At 41.2% G+C, this 24,274-nt stretch overlaps 1 protein-coding gene across 6 annotated transcripts in view; it reads left to right on the top strand.

The window, feature by feature from the left end:
• BBX (BBX high mobility group box domain containing) overlaps window positions 1-23,405 on the top strand; it is a 209,828-nt gene extending 186,423 nt beyond the window's left edge. For 5 of the 6 annotated variants that reach the window (XM_054045385.1, XM_054045389.1, XM_054045378.1 and 2 more), the window contains 3 exons: window positions 138-335; window positions 1,069-1,261; window positions 12,024-23,405. In XM_054045385.1, the coding sequence (XP_053901360.1) occupies window positions 138-335; window positions 1,069-1,261; window positions 12,024-12,111 (479 nt within the window). In that variant the 3' untranslated portion in view covers window positions 12,112-23,405. The remainder of the gene's footprint in view (window positions 1-137; window positions 336-1,068; window positions 1,262-12,023) is intronic. The other variant, XM_054045408.1, reaches the window with a different exon arrangement.
• Window positions 23,406-24,274: the final 869 nt, after the last annotated feature.

Consider the following 24,274-nt stretch of genomic DNA (forward strand, 5'->3'; position numbering starts at 1 on the left):
GAGCCCTGCAAATTTCATGCAGTCCCATTAGTGAGTATTGTAAGTGTCATGTGCAGACAGATACGAATGTGCGTATAGTTAGCAATTCTAGTGTTTTACGTTTGACTTGTAATTGTAACTGACTTGTCCCATTTCAGCCATACTTGCAGAAGACAAAAACCCCAGTGAGCCTGCACGGAAGAATAAAACTTCTGTATCTGTCCCAAATACTCCAGAGCCAACACTGCTGCATGAACCCTTGGTTGGTAGCCAGAAGAGGAAAGCGAGGAAAACTAAGATCACACATCTTGTTCGGACAGCAGATGGCCGAGTCTCACCAGCAGGAGGGGCTCAGGGTAAGGAGACGAGAGTCTAAATTTATGATAAATCTAGATTATTGAGAGTGGTTCTGAGGTATAAGTAAACTAGTAGGGAAACATATCCCTAGTACGGAAGAGGTCATAAGCCTGTACTGGAAAAATAATTCTATAAAAACAGGTACCAATTGGGTCATACCATCTAGGGACTCAATAAGCTCCAAATAGGCAATTTACTGTTGGATAAAAATTTTAGATGTCAAAAAAAATCTGTCTCTCTAAACTTCTGTATGAGGAGTGGAGAGGCACACAGAGAGAGTGCTGGAACATAGTTTACCTCTCTTAAGGTAACATGCTACGGGTCCAGCAAAGCGAAGGTACTGTGCCTGCATAGCGGGTGCAGTTAATGGATGTGAAATTGGGCCCTGTAGTGTATGTAAAGACAGGGGTAATGTGATGTCCATAGGTAGGTCATCAGCAGTGGGGATTGAACTCGGGATCTCTGGATTTTTTAAAAGCATGAGCTTCCACTGCCTGAGCAAAAAAATCCATGTGTTAGATCACAGTGCATAGCATAAACTTCTATGTCATCCAGCCATTAGAGGGAGGCAGAGAGCCCCAGTAGTAAATTTGGATTACAGATGATAAAGTCTCAATTAATGATGGAAAAATGCATGTTAACATCTTTATACTAAGCACTGTTCAGTACACAGCTGTAGCTGACTTTGTTGCCCCGCTGCCTGCAAGTTTTACTTTCTTTCTTTTGTTATAGAGGAAAAACCAAAGGAGCTACCACAGAGTAGTCTCCAAAAAACATCAAGTGCGGAGACCGATTGCAATGACGAATGCTCAAGAAGCACAGAAGCAGAGGACACTCATAGTATTACGCCAGGCATGCCAGCTGTGTCTGCATTCTTTAGCCTAGCTGCTCTAGCAGAAGTAGCAGCAATGGAAAATGTACACAGGTCAGTGTATGCTGCATTCCTGCGTTGTCTGATAGGGTTCTGTATTACGGCCCTCTTACCCAGAATGCATGTGAAAGATTTAACACCTGAGACAATTGGTTTTGTCATTTTTTTCCACCACTACTTCTCTTTTGACTGCTTAGTTTATAGCACTGTCCTGTTTTAGAAGGGTGAAATGCTCACTGGCTTAGTTACCAGTGATATTGCCTTTTAATAATACACCAAAAGAACCACAGCGAGCAACGCTGGTTTGCTGAGACGGGAGCAGGGAAGGCTTGGCATTTGTGCCCTCACAACTGTGCAATGCAAGGCAGAAGCAGACAGTGCTGAGGACATCCAAGTGCTTTTGTCTGCAAGACATACAAACATTCTGTGCTGTCACGGAGAAGAGCAGCTCAGATTAACCAGGCTTTGCATCACGTACAACAGTTCTGCCCTGTGAGATTTGGTTGAAGATGTGGTGAAGGCAAACAGACCTTCCTTCACTTCCCACACAGCAGCAGCATAGGAGTCAAAAGAACAAATTAGCTGCAGCTGGTCAGGTTTAGCTTGAGATTTCTGCCAGAAGTGTCTCCTCTCAGTCAAAGGCCACAGGCACATTGTGGTTCTCTTAGTGCCACTGGTTACTGTCTAGGAGGTGGACCTCCTGTCCTTCCCAGCTGTTGAAGGCAAGTGGGGAATTCTGGGCCCTAATTAGTGCTTCCTCCATAATTAGGGCCCTACTAAATTCACCGACCATTTTGGTCAATTTCACTGTCATAGGATTTTAAAAATTATAAATTTCATGATTTCAGCTATTTAAATCTGAAATTTCACAGTGTTGTAACTGTAGGGGTCCTGACCCAAAAAGGAGTTGTGGGGGGGGGGAGGGTTGCAAGGTTATTGTGGGGAAGGAGGGGGTTGTGGTACTGCTACCCCTACTTCTGCACTGCTGCTGACGGCAGCGCTGACTTCAGAGCTGGGCAGCTGGAGAGCAGTGACTGCAGGTCGGGAGCCAAGCTCTGAAGGCAGAGCTGCCGCCAGCAGCAGCACAGAAGTAAAGATGGCATGATATGGTATTGCCACCCTAAATTCTGCGCTGCTGCCTGCAGAGCTGGGCCGTTTGTCAACAGCCGCCACGCTCCGGCCACCTAGCTCTGAAGGCAGCAGCACAGAAGTAAAGGGGGCATGGTATGGCATTGCCATGCTTACTTTTGTGCTGCTGCTGGCAGGCTGCTGGCTTCAGAGCTGGGCACCTGGCCAACAGCTGCTGCTCTCCAACCACCCAGCTCTGAAGGCAACCCAGAAGTAAGGGTGGCAATACTGTGACAACCCTAAAATAATCTTGTGATGCCCCTGCAACTCCCTTTTGGGCAGGACACCCAATTTGAGAAATCCTGGTCTCCCCCGTGAAATCTGTATAGTATAGGGTAAAAGCACATGAGGGGACACCAGATTTCATGGACCATGACCCCTTTTTCATGGCCGTGAATTTGGTAGGGCCCTATCCATAATGGGGCTGAGGGACACGCTCCCAGCTGTGCTCAAGGAACTCTTATGAGAAATCTGCTCAAAGAAATCATGTCAGGACGTTGACAGTCTTGCCAGCTGCTGAACTTTATAAACAGTATGGACAACCTCATGGGCCAGGCCAATAGTCCCCTTGTTAATAAAATTGGTTTTAATATTCAGCTATGTGTATTTGACTATTGCAAGGAGATTTGGAAAATCACACATGCACAGAACAAAAATCAGATAAGTCTTTGAAGTCTTTTTGCAATCAACTATCTTCTGCAGAAGTCATTTTCTTTTAAAAAGACATTTCTCATAAGAAAAGTTTTCACACAGTGATATCCTTGGTCTCTCCACACAGCCCTGCAGAAAACAACCCTATTAATAACAAAAGCAAAGGTGTGAAACAACTTCTGCTTCCTTGCATGTATAGCAATATGAAAGACCAAAGAGAGACCAGGAGAGATGCTGAATCAAATTCTATTCTCAGTTACAGTGGTGTAAACTAAACTTCTCTGATTCCAGGGTAATGCCTCGATTTACACTGGAGAAAAGGAGGTCAAGTTGGTTCAGTCTTATTCATTCCCTTAATTTGTCCAAGAGTTCCTTGCCCACCTTTTTCACTGTTTCAGTGCCTATTCTGAAGTGATGTTGGGCTACTTCAACTTGTTGGCATTTTTTTTCTTATTTTGTTCACAATTTATTCTCCCCTAATAGCAATGCCAAGTAACACATTACCTATGGTCAGGGGTGAAAGTAATAATAAACTTACCAGTACGGGGGCCAAGCCTTGGGTGGAAGGGGGGCGCCGGGGGGGTCAGCATCCCTCAGCCAGCCCATCTGTGCTGCCTGGCCCCTGCCGCTCAGGGCTCCGGCGGCAATTTAAAAGGGCCCGGGGCAAAAATTTAAAAGGGCCGCCAACAGGGGAGACAAAAGGGACAGGGACAATAAAGCACTGCCATTGCGCTTGTGGGCTGCATACGGGGTGGTAACGGCTTCTTACCGGTACGCCATATCGGCCTGTACCGGCTCACTTTCACCCCGCTTATGTCTGAATAACAGACATGTAGATGTAGTAGTAGTTGGACAAATCGCTGTTCAGTTTCCAATCACATGTGGAAACAATGCCTGGGATCTCGTTTCTAACAGAAACTAAGCAAATGCCTCTTACAAATCTGGAGAATTGAAGACAAAATACAGACTTGGATTTGCTGTGCCAGATTCTGCCCTGATTTATACCCCATGCTGTCCTGCGAGTATCTGCCGCCGCCCTTTTCTTTGTATGTAAAGTACTTTGTGGATACCTGGGAGTTGTAGGAAGAACATCACAGGAAGGTTACCATGTTTAACATGTTTTGTTTGGTTGCCTATATTTAGTTACTAACTCATTTTACAAAGCCCCAGAGGCTATGGAAAACAAGTCCTCTTCTCTAATTAGAGCTGGTTGGAAAATGCCAGTGTTTTTTCATCTGAACACTTCTGATCGGCTCTAGCTTAAGATCTTTTTTGAGTGCTGGTTCTTATGGGTATTCACTGTGGGTGTGCATGTACTCTGAACACTCAGGACCAGAAATTCTTCATAGCAGTATCCAAATTCCATATCTGTGCCTCCTCATGCTGCAAACTGTAGGCATAAGAGCTGGCACAGACCGACTGACTCGTCAGTTCCTTTCTACCGCTCACAGTCTGAGACGAGACTTTCCTATGTCCATAGCCTTCGAACTTGCTTGGGCTTTAACCTGTACGTATTGTAAACAGTTTTTATTATCATTTTTCTCTGATAGTTAGTCAATTTATAAGTTGTAGTTACTTAACAGGGATCAGGGGGTTCCCCTGTTCCCCCAATGTTTGGAGTGCTTAAGCCCCAGGTCTGATGCTTCAAGCCTTGCCTTGCCTACTGGGTATTACAGTAAGTGACCTGCATGAGAGCTACCTTTACTGCCATCAGAATGTGACATCTGTCAATCCTTTTCCCCTCCTAGCAGGCAGTCCCAGGAGTTCAGGCATCTGATAGAGCTCTCCATTAGGCTTTTGTCTGATCTGGGATTCTCTTGCTCTCCGCCGCATCGACCAGAACCTCCCACCAGTGTCCCTCCAGCATCTTCAAGTAGGCCCAACAACTCCTCTAAGACGAAACATAATGAGGGTAGAGAGAAACACCCACATAAGAAGTCAGAATTTTCCCATAAGTCCTTGAGGAAGAGGGTGGCATCTCCCCTTTGCTCGTGACTAAGTGAGACTCCATGCCCTGGAGTGGGTGTGCCTGGAGCTCATGGGGAACACGGGACAGCACTGACAGTACCATGAGCTTCCAGTGGCCCAAAACCAGCCATGAAAGTGTATATGGACAGTCAGTCAAGAGCACTCGCCATCTGCCTCCAGCAGTACCTCATGACACCATACCTCAGGCTGCATTGACAGATCCCATACCAACGATTCTGGCCAGTTTTCCTCCGGCCATACCTTGGTGTACACCCTTCTCAAGGATGTAACAATTTACACGGACCAGGAATCATTGATCCTGTTGGACCTGGTGCGAGTGAGACACGTCACTACACTCCCCACCCATTACTCACCAGTCCTGACCATGAGCAGAGCTGGGGATGCTCCATACTCACCAGAATATGCCTTGGAGAGCTGCCATAAGACACATGGTATTGATGCCTCTGCCATTTGAGTCAGACACCTTGTACTCTGAGGAAGAGCAGGAGCCAATACCTCCAGTTCCGACAAGTCCCCATGCTGAGCATCAGCCCAGATAGGGTTTCTAAAGCATTCTGGAGACCCTTGCATCTGATGGACCCATACCTGATGACAGCAATCAATGATACCCCCCCAAGGGGTCTGCCCCTACCCCTGTGATCCTGCCCATTGGCCATACTGGAGTGCTTGGGACACTTACTATTGACTCCCAGACTTTGACCAGACGGGGCTCTGCTCTCAACAGAAATCACGACCAGCAGAACACTTTCCAGAGGAATTGGAGCAGCCAGCTCCACTGGATCTGCTGATGGCAGCATCATCATCTCTGGATGAAGGGATGACCCCTTCCTAACCCCTCCAGATGCTTACAGGCAGTAACAAGAACTTCTCCAGAGGATTGCTAAAACCCTTTAGATCCCATTGAAAGAGATTCAGGATCCCATACACAAGCTCCTAAATGTTCTGTAGTCAATGGCTCCCTCCAACGTGGCACTCCCTATTAATGAGGTAATTTTGGAATGACATTTGGCACACAAGGGGTACCAATTAGGATCTCAAATTGGGGGGGGGGGGGGGAGGGTGAAGTCTAAAAAATTTACCAAACTGTTCCCACAATGTAACTGAATAGTGTCAGGGTTGCAGGCTAACTAAACCAGAAATCCTGCAGCCTATGATGAAGCAACAAAACAGGCAAGTAATAATTACTTTAAATGTTTTTAAATCAAGGGAAATTTTCCGTAATTTAATTGCACTCCACTTTTCCGTTATTTTCTCCATGTGCAGGGAGTCAACTATGTCCGTTTCACAAGCAAGAAAGAACAAATAGTCCACTCGAGGTAGATCTCGGCACCTTTTTAACCAGTTTCATCCAGCTAAAGATTTGTTCTCCTATTGTAGAAGTTACAGTGATTGTCTTTGCTAATTAAGGCAGCCCACAAATTTTAAAGTCCCTTTTTGAGCCCAGATGAATGTCTGATTAGTTCATGCAAACTAAATTTGTTCAGAAATTCTTCTCAACGTGTGCTTGGACTGAGTCCGTTCCATCACCAGCTGTTAAGATTGCACTTTGCAAAAAGGAAATGCTTAAGTGAAGTTTTCTCATTTTGTTGTGTTGAGGTCTTTCAGGCACGTGATAACTGGAAGGATCTTTTGTTTCATCTCCTTATAAGCTAGATCCATCTCCTGCGCCATAACTGCGAGCACTTTCTCCACTTCAAATCCGTAGATCTCTTCAAATATTTCTGTTTTGGGAATGCATTAGTAGGATCTCGAAACCAAGCAGGGGTCTGGCTTGGACAGTGACTCATTTTGTACTCTTGCTCAGGGTCATATTCCTCAGAGTAGATGACTTGCAAATAATCAAACATCTTATTTCCCAATAATACTGGTGCCTTAACTTGGGAATCAATATCAGCCTCTGTAATCTGGTTCAGACATTTAAGATGGCGTACATCAGTCAAGAAGCTGTAACAATGTCCAAGTCCTTGACTTGCAAAGATATAATTAAAGCATGTGATTTTTCGAGCAAAGGTCTCGAGAGAAAAACTCAATCAAAAGGATAAATGAAGGCGAAGAAGCTTCCAGCTTTAGCTCTCGTTTCTGAACCAACCTGTAAATCTTGAAAAATATCATCAAGACGTTACACCAGCCACTTGTGCTCCTACCCCGAAGAAGGTTGAAAAGAAGTATTTTGTTCCCTTTGTGGGCACAGAATATTTGTTCTCGCAACCAAACCCAAAACTCCGTGCTTGTCCAAGTGGTCATGGAGTGAAATACATTTCACTATGGTACGGGCAAGGATGACAAGAGACTAGATCTCTTTGGCAGAAAGAGCTTTTCTCCAGCCACTCTACTCTTCCATGTTGCAAACTGCCAGGAACCCACATCGAAATATGATGTTATTAACTGTAACAATCTCTCGGAGTTCATCAGTAAATTACCCCAGGAATGTAGGCCCCAATTCTAGCTATTCTAGATGAAGGAAAACTAGAGGCCAGGTAATCCATTCAGGCTTCACTGATTGCAGCAGACGTAGCTTCTCACTCCATGGCGATCTTAGTGGTTGCTAGAGGGTCTTTTTGCTTGCAGGCATTGGGTTTCCCAAAGGATGTACGGGTGGTGGTAGATATCCCCTTCAAAGGCAACAACCTTTTCACTGAAAGAACTGATGAATCACTTCACTCACTTAAAGACTCGGGTGCCACCCTGCATTCCTTTGGAATATACACCCCAGCACATCACAGAAAATATTCTAAGCTGCCACAGTATAGATACCAGCCAAGCCCACAGCTGCTCTATCCCCAGGAGTCCTATGAGCCACTGAGAAAGAGCCAGATGGCATAGTGTGCAAGACACACTGCACCACTGTTCCTTCTCCAGACACAGCTGTCTACCAAGCCGTCATTTGGAGGGACGATCAAGAGCCATCAACCAGTCCTCACACAACCAGTCTTCCCCACCCCCTTTGGTGGCCGCCTGGCCTGTTTTCTTCCAATGTGGCAGCACTTAACTACGGACAAATGGGTCTTAGACACCACCTCAACACAATTGAGTTCCTGTCTACCCCTTTTCCAAAACTTCCCTCACCGTTCCTCTGCAAGGATTCTTCTCATGAGAGGCTTCTCAGGCAGGAGGTAGACTCCCTAATCCACCTACCAGCTATAGAGCCAGTAGCTTCTCAATGCAAGAGGAAGGGCTTTTATTCCAAATACTTCCCAATGCCCAGAAAGGAGGAGGGGTGGACCCATCCTGGACCTCAGGCAGTTGAATGTCTTCATCCACCACTCAGCATGCAGGCTGATTACGCTGGCTGTCATAATTCCCTCTCTGAATGAAGGTGACTAGTTTGCAGTTTTTGATTTAAGACACGCTATCCACCCAGCGCACCGGCGATACCTGCGTTCTATGGTGCATGAGACCATTTCCAATAGAAGGTGCTCCACTTTGTCCTTTCAGCAGCCCCGCGGGTTTTTACAAAGGTCAAGTCTGTAGTGACAGCACATCTATGCCATTAATGCTATCATGTATTATCCTATTTAGACATCTGGCTCCTCAAGGGACAGTCATATCAAGAAGTGCAAATAGGAGTCACACTGCGCACCCACAGAGAATTCTCATAGGGACCTCACATATTGAAGAACTCCAGTTGTTATAAGATCAGTAACCTTCCTTTACCTAGCATATATCATTACTAAATACAAAGGACCCAATTCTCCTTTATGCTGGCAGTGTTAAGGTGCCTTAGAATGGGCGCAAAACACATCTGCACCTACTCCCACTTTAAGGCACCTTAACGCTTCCAGAGTGGTGTAAAGTAACTTAAAAGGAGAATGAGGCTGTCACAGTCTGGGGTGCAATCCAGACCAGTGATGGTCTGTGTCACCACCTGCCCTGCAACCTTGGGTTCCTCCCAATGCTTTGCTGCTGTAGCTCCCAACCTGGGCCTCTCAAACAGCATGCAGGTCACTCCCTGAGTGTCTGTGTATAGCTACAGCCTGCCAGCCACCCTCAAGTCAACACTTTGGCTTCCACCAGCCTTGGTTATCGTTTGCAGGATGGCCTTAACACACTCCCAGTTCCAGTTTTTTTCCCCAAAAATGTGTGTTGTGCACTATCCAGTCCTCTCCTGAACAGTTCAGATAGTACAGGTCCATGGCCCCTGCGAGGGGGTCAATGTATAACAGTTTGCTACTTTTACTGGCGTTACCAGATAATTCAGTTTAAACACAACACTGGATTAGTTTTGATTAAAGAATGAAACAAATTTATTTAACGATAAAGAGAGATATCAGAAGTGAGTACAGGTATAAGGTGTTAAAGTCAGAAATGATGACGAGAAATAAAGATAAAATGCTTTCTAGTAACTAAAACTTAACAGGTTAGACTTGGTTCAAGGTAAAATCCTTACCACGTGTTCCCTGCAACAGAGCTGACCAAATTCTCTGGTCAGAACCCCTCCCAAAGTCCATCAGGATGGTTCCTTTTACTCCGGAGGGAATTGTGCACCAAAATATTAAAAATTCTGCACACAATATTTTAAAATTTGAAAAATTCTGTGTATTTTAGTTGTCAAAATAACACAATATAATCACACCAGTTTCAATTATTTTGGCAATTTATTTAAAAATACCTGTCAGGAAGTATGTCTGTAACAATACAGACAACAAAAAGAGATTTGGAATTTTTTATTTTTTATTTTTGGACAGGTTCCTTACTAGACATATTAATACAGAACTCTGAGTAATAATTAATTTAAACTACACTACTGAAACGTATTTTCCGCACCCCTCAGAAGCCGTGCAAAGGCTTGGGGGAGTCAGGTAAGAGAGGAGCTGAGGGAGAGGGAAGTAATTGCTGGGAAGGAGCTTGGGTGTGAGGGTTGTTGAATATGGGTGGAAAAGTATGGAACAGGGTTTTGGGGGAGGGGACAGGAGGAGGGATTCTTAGGGAGCTTCCCCCATGAAGACCCTGGCTGACCTCTAGCCTCTCTAATTCAGTCAGGCACATCTGCCCATCCCTATGTGTCCTGCACCCCCATGTGTCCCTGCACCTCCTCCCCCGTCCTTGTGTCTCTATGCCACCGCATAGCGGCCCCCTTCCCCCATGTGTCCCTGCACCCCGCCCCTGTCCCCATGTCTCTGTGCACCCACTCAGTCACCTCACTTCCCCCATGAGGCCCTGCACTCCATTCCCCCCGTGGCCCTGTGCCTCCACTCCCATTCAGCCCCTGCCCTTGTCTGTCCTCCTCCACTAGCCCTTATGAACCCCTGTTTGTGCCCCCCCATGTGCTCATGCTGTCCGTCTCCCCATATCCCGTGTCTCCTGACCTGGACTGAGAGGTGCTGTGAAGAAGGCACTGCAGCCTTTCTCTTTCCTGTGGTAGCTGGGGCTATCTGGGAGCGGCTGCTCTGTTCTAGCGCCACAGCGCCCTCTTGTGGGGAAAAAGGCAGAACTGCAACAACTTTCTGGGTAGAAGTTATTTTCTGTGGGGGGGGGGAGGGAAATTATGCACAGCACTTGAATTATGTGTGTACGCTAGGGTGACCAGGCAGCAAGACTAAAAAATCGGGATGGGGGTGGTGGTGGTGGGGGGGTGTTAATAGGAGCCTATATAAGGAAAAGACCCAAAAATCGGGACTGTCCCTATAAAATCGGGACATCTGGTTACCCTAGCGCACACAGTGGCACAGAATTCCCCCAGGAGTATCCTTTGTCATCTTGGGTGAATGAGAGAGAGTGAGATTCCCTGGTGTGTTTTTGCACCTCATTTTTATAGTCCAGTCCCCCTTTGAAGTGGATTCTTCTGAGGGTTTCCTCTCAAAGCAAAGCTTATCCAAACAGTAAAGAAGGCGACAGGAGTCTGGGGGTGAAGGTGCACCCATGCTTTTTTCTTCTCTCCTGTGTATGCTGACATGTATATTTGCCTCATCTCCCTCTTGCTGTCTCAAGGACCCTGTTTACTACATATAGTCACTTTAGGTAAACACATGCTCCTTTGTGTAAGATGGACCTGCTGCCTAATCAGGGCTATGTGGGTTTGAACATGTGCTACCAACCTCATATGGGGAACTCATAACTCTACCTATAATGTTGCTACATACATTTCACCATGATAGTATTGACCAGTGAATGACTAGTTTTCAAATTATACCTCACAGGGCATATTTTGTGCAAAGATTATTACACAAGTATGTGGGGTGTGAATACAGGGTTGCACTTGGTCACATGGGCCCAAAGCTTTTGTTAATATATATTTGATGTGTTACATTACCCTCAGAAGTCATCACTATTTTTGTAGTTAAAATGCAGAGATGGGCTCTGTGCAAATTTAAAAGATGAACTACAAATGAAATCTCCAAAGTCCATCTGCTTCCACGATTTACGTTGAATGCCAGCACATAATACTAGTGAACATGGACTTCTTTTGGAGTTCGTCTTTACAAAGTCCTGTACAGGGGTATCCTGTACAAACTAACGTAAATATAGTAACAACGTGGAGTTGGTCATGAAAAGTTGGCAGCAGATTCTAGAGGAACCAAAATACTTTGCCACTCGCAAGTCATTGGATGCGCTGTTTACTGCTTCCTGAAATGCAGTAAGTGTAAATGGGATGAGGGGAGTATTTCACCATATTGCTGTAACTCAAATCCAGAGCTGGTGTTTATTTTCAACATGTGCCTCCTTGTGTGTTTACGTTCTCTTCCACACGTAAGCAATTTTCTTTTATTTCTCAGGTCTCCAGCTGTGTCACAATATAAACGGCTGCCCCTGTGTGCTTGTAATTTATTGTTTAGCTCTGTATTTTCTGTTGTGCTTCTGTGGCCTACTCAGATGCCATCAAGACTTCAAATTTGTTTCACATTGGCTTCATAGGACATTTTCCGTGACTATTTCCTTGTAGCATGCCACAAAATAGATAATGTATTAGTGCAACAGCAGCAGCAGTTTATGGTTCTGTAGAATAAGACAATTAAATGACTTCATCCACGCGTTTCATCCTTTCTAGTCTCAAAAATCTACCATTTTGCATATAATTATGGATGTTTTTCTGTTTTGTTTTGTTTTGTAGAAGTCAGAGGGCAGCGCCTCTCCCACGTGACGGACAGCCAAAAGAAATGTCTCAGGCTCCGGTGCTTATTTCCTGCGCCGACCAGTGAAGCTCCACCTTATTGTAAAACATTGTGCTTTACCTAATATCCTAGCCTTGTCTTTACCAAGGGAAGCTAGTCAGTCCATATGATGGAAAATATAGACCTGCAAACAAGTGCTTCTTGCTGTGAGTGGCCCAGATTTCACTTGAAGCCAGAAGTTAGCAACTTGGGCCAATTGGAACCCAGAATCTAGGAAGGTGGTGTTATTTGTCTAATAATGAAAAGAAATGGAATGATCCTGGAGCTTGCTTTCTATTGAAGGCTTTTAAACAGTAAATAGGTGGTTTGTGTGAAAAAGGCTGCCTTTACAGTAGCTCACACAGCATCTCTTCTATCAACCAGAGGGTATGGAAACTAGTTTCATATAATACCTAGTTATTCTAAACAAAAATACAAAAAAAAACAAAACAAAAAAAAACACTGACGCACTGCACTAGTTATTAGATATTCTTAGTCATTTTTGTACATGAAGATTTAAGTTCTAAGATGGTTTATATAATAGGTTATGCCTACATTTATATTGTAGAATGAATTTAAAAACCTGTTCTGGAGAACATAAGGCAGCATGGACAGATGTACCATTGTTAGCGGTGTTTGCTCAACCATGTGGTCCAGATGTTCTGCACTTTTATATTTGCTACCACAGTGGTAGAGTTTACTGGCAAAAATTCTGACAGGCTGTGTTTGATTTTTGTTGTTTGTTTGGTTTTTTTTTAATTTAGCATTGAATAACCAGAATGATTTGCATTAGAAAAAAGAGTGGCATATGGGAAAGAACAATACTGCAGATTATGGACTGGTCTTTCATGCATTGGAGGGTTCCTTTATTCTGCATAGAGGTCTAAATGACTGGGTGAAATGCTCATGTAAACAAAAAAAAAAAAAAGTACTACAAATACATTGTTCAGAAGTGACCTTAGTATTACTTCACTATTCTAAAAACCTTGAAGACATGACTTCAGTATACATGCACACTGATATACATACCTTTTACATTTGACAGACACTGGAATTGTTGTAATTACTATGCGCAATCTAAATTGGCTTTGTAGATTGTATAAAAAGAGCCAGTTATAGTTTGTGTTAGTAAAGTGGTAAGTTGTATGCAAGAAAACCAGGATTGAAGAATAATGTTTGACTAAAGTTAGGCTATTAAGCAGAGATCCACCTGCCAGTTCCTGTCCTTTTGTTTTCTTTATGTATTCTGCTCTCATAAATACATCCCAAAAGCCAGCACCAAGTGTATCACTTGGACTATATCTTCACTATATTGACTTAAAATATTGCATAAGCCAGGTGGTTGTTTCCTACCAACAGATGCAAAATGATTACTAGAAATTAATCTGAAGCTACAAATTCAACAGGGTACTTCTTTCATAGCACAAGATGTTTCCCTACGTTTTGCGTCATAGCACAAAGATTGACCAGATTGGACCCCAGCAATAACTTTCTATTAGTCTTCTTCATACTGGCTGAAGTTTTGATAGTATTAGGTTGAGTTTAAAGCTCTTGAATTAAGTCTTTAAATAATGAGAGTTTACATGGTTCTATCAGGCATTCTTATTTATACTTGACTGAATTGATGTGTTTTTTTGGGGTGGGGAGGGATTTGTAATTCTAATTTGATGTAATAGCCATATGGAAAGTAACTCTATTAATAGTTGCTAGATTTTAGCCTTTTGTTGCTGTAGATAAGTGCAGATCTTCAGTTTAAATGTTGGGAAATGCTATACAACATAACACACTAGTTGTAACAAATGATGACGTATTGATAAAAAGCAGATAGCTTGGAAAATATGATTAAAATGCATGTAAAATATCACCCTCAAAGATGCTGGAGGAGGATATGTTGGAGGAAGGGAAGAAAAAAGAAATAAACTTTAATAGTAATAAGAGAGTTAAAAGGCTTTTTAAACTTCAGGTAGAAATGAGACTGGTAAAGAACCCCTTATTATGCCATTGTAGCATGTGGCAATATTTTTATTAAAATTTTATTAACCTTTTCTAAATTATTTTAACAAAACAGAAAAACTGTCAACATTTAAAACTGTTGGGTCACAGTGAGGTGGCTGTTGACGTTTTGGACCACTTTATAAATTATAATTAGCTGAAATCCAAATATTGTATGGTGCAGGCCATTCACCTTGACAATGGTACTAACTTATTTCTCTAGAACCCAGTAGAATAGATATATTTTTGCCAGAGCACCCCATCATTCTTCAATTTAAATTTCAGTATTGTTCCTTAAGATATTTCTGTATATTAATGGTACCTTTTTTAAAAGAAAAAAAAATTACTTTTTTCTATGTGAATCAAAATCTTACTTGATCTGCTTTTCCTTAGAGAGGGGTTAGGGCTGGGTCAATTTACTGGATATGACTGTTTTCAGATACTTAAAAACCTTTTTGTAGATATGCTTAATTTTTAAGCAGTTAGGCACTGAGAGTAGCAGAAATCCTGCAAAGCTTTATAGTTCATTAGGCATTTGCCTTTGTTGGTTCTCGGAGTGATGTCTTGATTTCAATAGCAAGAATTTTCCCTGAATCTACTGGAAAGGGTTGCAGTATTTTCAGGTAACAAAATTTGTTAGCACAAGAAAATTTCAGACCAACATTTTACTGTATTGGGTTTGTTTTTGTTTTTTAATTTTTATTATTTTCAGTTGCTTTCATTCTGGAAAATCGGATTGCTGTGGTATGTACTTCAGCAAATACTTTCACCCATTGACATATGTCCACAAATGCTTCTAGAGAAGAAATTGTTGCACCTTATGTATATCTCAAGCAAACCAAAATATGATGCTTTTCTGCTTTGTTTATTCTAATTATGTTCATTACTGAACTCATTCTCACTTAGCTAAACCTGTAGATATTTTTGCATTTAAACTTAATTTCTGGATCTGAACCTATGTATAAATCTTTCTTTTAAAAAACAAAAAGCAATTATCCCAGTCCTCTCTGAATTCTTGTTGGGAGTGAGGAATCTTGTCTCAAGTGTAAAATGCAGTACTGTTCCAGTTTTCTTTTGCTTTTATTTATTTGGTGATCTTTGATATTTTATGTGTAGTTTTGAGATATACAAAGTGTATTATAGTAGCTAAAGCTACAGACATAAGCAGCTGGGAGAAAAATACTGTAATGTTTTTTTAATTGTTTCAGTACTGTAAATGAATACAGGAAGAATGTTCTGCAGAGCATTTGAGATGCAGGTTCTGATCCCCACGTTGTTTTATAGTCCAGATTAGACCAAAATTGATCAAAAACGGTATGGAGATTAAATCATGCTGTTGTAATTATGGCAGTATTTATCCCTTGAATGTGCTGTAATTCCAGACATCGAATATATTTATTTAAGATGCTTGAATGCTCTTTTATATTAATACAGTGTCCCAAAGTCATGAGCAAAGGATTTTTTGTTAGTTTCAATTCCCAGTTTATAGTGTCAGTGCATGAGTTTTCAAATAGAAAATAAACATTGGGTGCAGGGACAAGGGATTGACAGAACCATATGAGCTGGTATTTAAATTTCAACTCTTTTTTGTCATTTTACCCCCTTATTTAATTGAGTGACACTCTATGTAGCATGAAACTGGTAGGCACTGTGCAGTCTTTGACTCTATGTATTGCCACTTTGCATCCATGTCAAAACCCAAGAGAGTTGTAACTTGCCCCAGAATAAGGACATACATTAATCTGGATGACATCTTTAATGATAAAGGGGACATCTTTTAGTATGAGGCATTAATGTGAACCAGTTCTAAACTGTGCTGCCTATTTAGCTACTGGACAAATACTGGAATAGGCTCTAAAGCCATAAACGTGAGACAGTTAAGAGGGTGTCAAAGAAAAGAAGGCCTCTTCTCAGCATAGTGAAGTTATGGCAACAAAGGAGAGGTAAAAGGCTTTACATTCTGTAAAAGAAAAAATAGGATGATAAATAATTCATTGGGTTTGCATGATGCTATTGTGATTGTTGGCTGCACCTCCCCTGATGAATGCTCATTTTAATAGGGCTTCCTCTACTAAAAGGCTACTTTAGTTGACTTCCATTTGCTTTCCATTTTCATTTTAAATGGAATGTAATCTGTTCAGCCATCAATGCCATTTTTATATCATGGTATGTTTTATTTCCAAGAACAATATTTATACAGAGGGAACAGTGTAACACAAGATATACAGTGAAAGCTGTACTATTTATATAGCTATTATGCTTTTGACTTGTGTCATATTCATATAGATTGTCAGACATTGTCATTTAGCTCTTATTGGTTCAATAAGATGGTTTTTGTGACAACAGAAAATGTAGAGCTCATCAGGTGATTAACTTCAGATATTCCCAAAGGAAATGCAGTAATCCAAAAGCTGCCTTTAATACTTAGTGGGTTACATTCACTATATCATGATTTCATCTGAAAACATAATTGTGCAACTCATATGTCATAAACCATGTTTTATCCATTAGACAATCTTTCCTGTGCTTGTTAGATTGTAGAGTTTCTAGATATCTTTGTCACATTTTGTAATATTTCCAGCATTGATTCTCTTTGCCTTGTACATGTATGAAAGAGTCAGCTACAACTGTCAGAACATGAAGTCATTTCAGGTCATACAGAGCTGTAAATTAATGCATTTAGGCTGTGGCAGAGAAGTTTGCCTCTTCCCCTCAATTCCCCAATAAAAAGTCACAGTGAGGTTTATACTTCTCAATTAAATACCAAGTTAGTCTTGCAAATTTTCTAATAATTAAATTTACATCTTTGAAGAAGAGTGTAGAGAGGACACACTGTACTTAAACTTGTCTGCAGCTCATTAAGGGAGAGAGCCAATTTTATCCCCTAATTCTGCAAAGTATGTAAACTCAAACTTACTAAACTCTTCAGCACATGCTTAAATGTTAAGCATGTGTTTGTGTGCTGTCGTGACTGTGGATGTTTCCGTGAATTGGGGCCTTAATTCACATTGGACTTTAAACAAATACTAACATTTTAACATTCATTAAGATTTTCCAGAGAATTATTTGCTAATTACTGGATTCTGATTGTGTTATCAAGTACCAGGTAGAAACTCTCCATATGCTTCAGTGGAAAAAGATGTGTTACCTCACAATCTGTAATAGAAATTACTTGCCTAAACATGCCTCCTAAAATAAGCCTATCCTTTTTACTCACAGAAGTAAAACAATCCCCCTTCCCCATCCCCTCCCAAATCATCTTCACACCAGTGGCTGGAACTTTGAAAGTGACCAAAGAAATGTATGTAATGCAGAGCAGTGACCTGCAACTTTTTCTGTATGAACTAGGTATTTTACACTCGGGAGTTCAACTGTAAGACAGCCTGAGGTTTCTCACACTGTCTTATGAACTTTATTTTCATAGGTTTCAATCTTTCCCTTGCATATCAAATGGTAGGATGAGATTTTTCAAAGTGTCTAAAGTGAGTAAGGAATACAAACCCCATTGAGCTACTCACTTAGCCACATTAAAAAATCCTACCCCTAAACAGAGTTTGCTTTGGCCATCACGTCTTTCAGTCTATCAGGAGCTGAAACATGACTGAATTTCTACTGTCTGTTTTCATAGGGCCTGATCCTTCAACCTTTATTCTTACACATAATTCCATTGACTTCTGGTCCATAATTTGTCTTTATTTGCTCTAAAGTTTGGTGTAAACATGCTTTGTAGTAATTATTTCCATTCAGTGGTCTAATAGAGCTCTTGCCTTCTTAGATGTGTGTCGTTAAAGTTAATAATCACATTTATAAAATGTCTTTCTTCAAAAACTTATACCTAATTTGATATTTTTTAAAATGCACATGTTAATTCATGTGTCTAACATGCTAAAGTACATTAACTGTGATCATGAAACTGAATAAAATATTTGAAAACAACCTTTCAAATAGATTACTTTATATTCACTCTATTTTAGCTATCCAATATGTACTTGTAAATAATTTCCCATTTTAAATTAATGGATGCAAATAAATACTTTAAGAAAGTTGAGCTTTTTTGATATTTCACCTGTGCTTGTTTACCTTAATGTGACTAATAGAGTAATTTATTAGTCTGGTAGTGAATAAATTCTACTAAAATTCAGAATGTTTTTTTAGCCCCCTGAAAAAAAACAGCTTATTCAGAAACAAACTGAACTAGATTGTCCAAACTGCATACTATAATTTCTGTTTTCTTTAAAACGAACAAACAATGTAACTACTCCAGTAGTCAATCGAAAATATGTTGGCTGGGAGTGGTGGTGTTTTAAATATTGGTGGTTGTTACATAGAAAACCTGCCCAAACCAGCGTAGTTGAGACTGCTCATTTTGACAAGCTGAGCTTCCAGTTGGTTTTTAAAACTCTAGGCCCTAATCCAACACCACTGAAATGAGTGGAATGACCCCTACAGATCTCAACAGGCTTTGGATCTGGCTCTTACTGTGTGCTAATGCTGGCAAAGCACCATTGATTTCAGTAGAAATACACTAGTGTAAAACTGGAGTAGCAGAGTGAAGAAACAGGCCCTTCGTCTATCTCTGCTTCCTTGGATTTCATCTTACACACCTGGTTGCACATTTCATCTACAGCCCACAGACAATTAATTGAAATCATCTTTACGTAACAAAGCCCTTACTTTATCTGTAGTCCTAGGACAGCAAGGGATTTATTTTTAAAAAATAGATCCTTATTTAAAAATGTAATACTGATGGATTATTGCTTAGGGTTTATATTGTGGTAGCACCTCCACAACCAGGCTGGGCCCCATTTGAACTTGGATTGTATTCAGTCCATACAGTCCCGTCTCCCCCCACCCCACCCCACCCCCGATATGCTTGAAAATGTAGATTCTTGGGATCCAATCCTCCACTCTTCATGGACCTGAAACTTCCATTGACTTTAGTGGGATGTTTTTGGTGTGCAAGGAATGCAAGATTGTGCCCTCTCTGGATAGTATATAGAAGATAATACTCAGGGAACTGTGGCTGAAGGTGGGGTTCTGTGAATGCACATGTGCTCTCCTGGCCACAGCAGATGCATGCCTATTGAAACCAGTGGAAGCCCTTTATACCTATGACAGCAGAACTGACTGCATATAAGAGAGTCAAAAACAGTGGGAGAGAGTCCCTCACTCTTTTTTTAATACTTATTCTGTCCTCATTTACACAAGGGAGCGGAACATGTGAGCTGTCCTTCGTCTCCTATGTCTGAAAGCTCTAGGCTCCCTACAAAGACATGCCAGGATTTGAACAGATGCAGGCAATGTTACAGGGATGAAGAGATCACATGGAAAAAAGGAAGGGCTTGTTATAATGAAAGAGAAATGCCAAGGGTAGATCTTCTTATCAGGAGAGCTCTAAATCTTCCACCTAATATTCTAAGTCTGTCACACTAGGGAATTTTAAATCACCATCCTTTTTCGATTACACAGTAACTCTAAAACATGATTATCTTTGCTTCATTACTCAGATTCTGTCTTTTTTTGTCTGCTTTCATTTTGTTCTTACCCACAAAACAACTTCTTAGCAAGATATTTTAAACTGGCTCCAAGTGCATAAGACCTCTTCTGAAATCCAGCTCTCACTTGCCTTGTGTCTGCCAGCTACATGGCATTACATTTACATTGTCAGTTGAGAGAGACACGTCCCTTTGTCACTCTACACCGTTGACCCATTTTCCCACCATTTGTCCATTTCTTTAATATGCAACTAATCCTTTCAAAACAGAATTTTTTTTTCAAGTGGAAAAAGCATAGTTTGAATACAAAAAATATACGCGAGCATTCCATAAGCAGCCTAAAAATCATGGAATAACCAATTCCTCAGTAGGATACTAGCACTTTGTAACAAAATGAGATACATTATATATTTGCCGCAAAGTTTTGTTTTGTGTTTTTTCTCAAAAATAAAACCTGTAAGATATCAAGTCTACAATCCATTCAGCGTGAACTTCTTGTGTGGACCATTTCCGGCACAGAAACTATCAGAATTTGAGTTTTTAAACAGTTACAATAGAATTTTGAGACTTACTCTGATGTATTTAAGCTAATTGTCCTTTGTTAACGGCTTTCCATTAGTACTAGACAGGTATGTCAGATCTTCAGCTGTTGTAAATCCCATTAACTTCAGCGGAGCTATCCCAGTTTTAAATTAGCTGAGTAATCTAGCTTATTTAAAGTTAGACAGTAATTTCTTTCACTTATAGGAGTTCACCAAATCAGTCCCTTTTTCAGTCCTTGGGGAAAAAATGGTCAAAAGAGACCCAAAAACCAAAATCTACTCAACAAGTTCAGTTAGAATATTAAGCTTAACACTAAGCTTGACACTTGTTGCTTGAATGCAAACCTTTGATGCTTTTAAGTCACCACTGTAGCTGTTGTTCATTTTAAATCCATTGGGTTCCTTTGCTAGCTTAGCATAATTGGTTATGCTTCTTAGTCACAATATCTAGTGTACCAGGTGGATTTTTTGTTGTTGTTTCTTTTTGACATCCGTTTGATAAATTTCCCTGAGTCACAGCACATTATATGAATGCAGTTTGTCTTTGATCAATAAAAGTGTAAAAAAGATTTCATGTGCACTTGAACTCTGTCCTTGCATACAAACAAGGACTGCAGACTGAGGTACAATGTATTTACTTTCATTATATTTCACACCAAATTCCGTTCTCAGACCAAAGAAAACCTGAATAACGACATGCACGATAGTAAAACTGTGCTGCATCTTCTGCAGTGTAAGAGACAGCAACGTTCATTCAAATATTTATGTTCAGCTTCAAGCATTCGAAAATTTAAAGGGCCAGATCCTTGGTTCTGCTAAAGCTGTGTTGTGTTGCTTTCATGGCTGCTTTTCATGATTCCTCCTGTGCTGGAGAATCCTTCAGAGGCATAGAGTCAGCATAGTGGCTCCTGTGCAATCCACTCCCAGCCTTTGGTACAAGGTGCCTGGGTGGAGATAAAACAGGATGTGGTCAGGTTTTCTCTATCCTCTGGCAATCACCGGTTGCCAGAATGGTCTCCTGAGCTATGCCTGGCATCTCAAGGTCAGAACTGAGGATCTGGTCTGAAAAGCTGAATGTGAAGTTTAACAGAAGACCATGTTCTGTGTCAATATGTTGCCCATCCTGCATTAGTCAGTAGTCATTATAAAAACAAAGTTTTCACTGTATGTCTTAAAATAGCTTAATAATTTGTCTGCTCTTCATTAGGAAACTAGTGTGCTGATTCTAAAATATTCCCTATAGAATTACCCTATAGGTATACATAATTGACCAGATGGTTTTTGCTCATATATTTCTTATGGTCTTCCATTTGTGTTCTGCTCCAGTACATTACATTCTGCCTACATCTCCCAATTTCCATCGGCCTCGGATTTTCAAAGAAATTGTTTTCGACTGTAGGTTTGCAGCCCTGACTTTCTCTCTAAATATTGCTTGGTGTGGGAGGAGGCACAGTTTGTGACTCAGCCTCTCCTCAGCCCAAAATCTGAGACGGAAATCGGTGAGGTTTCTGTGTGTGAAATGACACAACTGAATGACTAGTAAGTTAGCTGATGACTAATAACAGTGATATAGTCTAGTGGTAGAGCTGTAGCGAGCTTGGCAGGAACTAGCAAGCGGTAAAATTAAACTGACAGTTCTACAGGGCTTCCTGCTTTGAAATCCCATTCCTCACTGCACCCTAAAGAGCAGCCAACCATCTAAGCGTCCTTGGCCAGATCACACTAACAAAAAATCTCATGAGGCTGGAAAAGCGTAGCAAGCCCATAAATGTGGGGGAATTTCTGGTGCGGTGGAGGAGGTTAGAGGGATTTTTTAGCTCCAGTAGCATCCTCCTCCTTCAGATTCCATGGAAACCTCTTTGAGGCTCGGTGGATTTGAGCAGCATTATCCCTCCCTTTCAAAATCAGCAGATTCAAGGCTGACGTAGTCAGTATTACCTTGCCTGATTCATCTTCCATGTGCCAAACCATCTTCCATAGTTTAAGGGTGGGAATTTAGGGCAGTTTCTGGCAAGGTCTGGTTAAAGTGACGGGGAGGTGCTTCGCTGGATTTCCCTGTAGATCTTGGGATGTCTGTGGGTTTGGAGGGCTCCATACTCTGCCCGGTTGAGGGAGAAAACCTGTTTTCCACAAACTGGGATGGCCCCACAGCAGCTCAAGTTTCCTGGTCCTTTTGTGAGAACTTGAGAATAGAATTTGGTCTGAAATATAATGAATGTAACAAAATTGGTACCTCAGTCTGCAGTCCTTATTTGTGTGCAAGAACAGAGGGTTCGAGTGCACATGAAAGTATTCAAGTATTGAAGTGAGGCAAGAAGGACATTCCTCCATTGTTTAAAGCACAAAATAACTTCCTAGTGACCCTGACCTGGGAAATTTTTCTGTTAAACTCCCAGTAATACCCAATAATAGTTGACACTGTCCTCTCTGTCATCCATTCAATTATTTCTGTGGTAATATTACAGTGTTTGAATTTATCTTGGTTAATAATATATGATAAAACAAACCTCAAGAGAATCCCAGTGCTGATAATCATGAACAGTTTATTTTTTCTGACACTCAGGGATAGAAACTTTTTTCTGATCTCTAGTCCAGCACTTGTGTTAAGAAACAACAGTACTGAAAGCATTTGTACTGGTCCACCAAAAGGTTTCTTCCTTTTCATTCAATTTCTACTTGAGCTTAGTTGCTAATGCATAGCCGACTGCTGGAGTTCTGATTCGACACTTGGATTCCAAGCCTTAATATGGTGAAAAACATTAGGCTTGAGGAGTTATCAAGATAGTGGCTGCTAAAATTATGTTGCCACTGAGGGGTTTAAAAATAAACAACATGGTAATTAATCTGAAGTTTTAGGTCTAGTATCTCAGATTGTACAATCTCAAGAAGTTTACTGTGGGACTTCTATTCCAATTGAGGCCTGTAGGTATTACTACTGTAATATAAATGTTTAACAATAAAGCATGTGATCTTCAGGGACTTGAAACAAATGTTTAAATTATCTGAAATGCTGGCACTCCCAGCTTCCCAATGGTTTAAAGTATTTATTTTTAGCCCTGTTTCACAACATATTGTATCTTGGAACTGTCACTAACCCAGCAAGTTCTTTGGCACTTGCCCAGGACTAAACACTGTATGGTAAACTTTGGACCTGAGGCTAGTGCAATTTTCAGTTCCTCAAAACTGTTTACCCGGGTTTTTAAGTGGCATTTTAAAATGACCTGTACGCACATGCCTGTGGTGTAATCTGCCCTGATTTAAAATCAGAGTTTGCAAAAGATTATTTCTGTCATCACAGAAAGGAGAAAGGGCGGAAAAATGTGTTAGGTGTCCAGCCTTCTGTCAATAAAAGACTGTTCCCTGAGTTGCATTCGAAGTGCTTTGTCTAGTCTAATTCGAGTTGACTCAACCAAACACCAAATGTTCCCTTGGGTAAACATGAAATAGGAAGGGATGCTAATTTATGAAATTTGTCACAGCAGAGGGGTTATTAAGCTTTGTCACAGTGAGGCTCATTACTACTTAATAAAGAGATGTGTCTCTCGAATACCCCTTCTGCCAGTCTCCTAGTCACAATCCCATTCAGGATAGTGCAACATTCCTGTGACCGCTGCAACATTTTTTTTTCTTAGTGCAGCCAGGCTGTCTTCTTTTTTGCAGCTGCTCCTACAGATGACCAGGCTCTTTACAAAAGAGAGCCAGTAATGACAGCTGGAAATGAGAAAAGTCAGTACTACAAGACCTTCCAGGTCTCCATAGACCACACTTTGAGAACTGCTGACGGAGCATATAAGTCCAAAGATGTTCACACTAACATTGGATCAGAAATTACATATTAGATCAAGAAAATAGGTTGCTTCCTGGAATAGCAGTGTTTCTTATTAGAAGTGAGAGAGTGGGAAAATTCCCCATCGTAGCCAATTTTTCCCCCTGGGGGGTTCTGATTTCAAGAGCTAGACATAGCAGATTCTAAAAGTAGAGAGAAATTAAAGCTAGTATGTGGTCGGAAAACAGCTGCAGTGGTTTGTTTTCGTGCCCGTGGCAATAATTTATATGTCAGAAAGAGGTGTGGTGCAGTTTCCAAGTTACAGTGAGGCTTCCCCATGAAATATGCCCTCAGCATCTGGCCAGAGTGCAGTTAACAAATGTATTCATTCACATATTTCATTAACTATGTGAAGC

The sequence above is a fragment of the Malaclemys terrapin genome, chromosome 1 (assembly GCF_027887155.1).
Source record: "Malaclemys terrapin pileata isolate rMalTer1 chromosome 1, rMalTer1.hap1, whole genome shotgun sequence".
NCBI classification, from domain to species: Eukaryota; Metazoa; Chordata; order Testudines; family Emydidae; genus Malaclemys; species Malaclemys terrapin.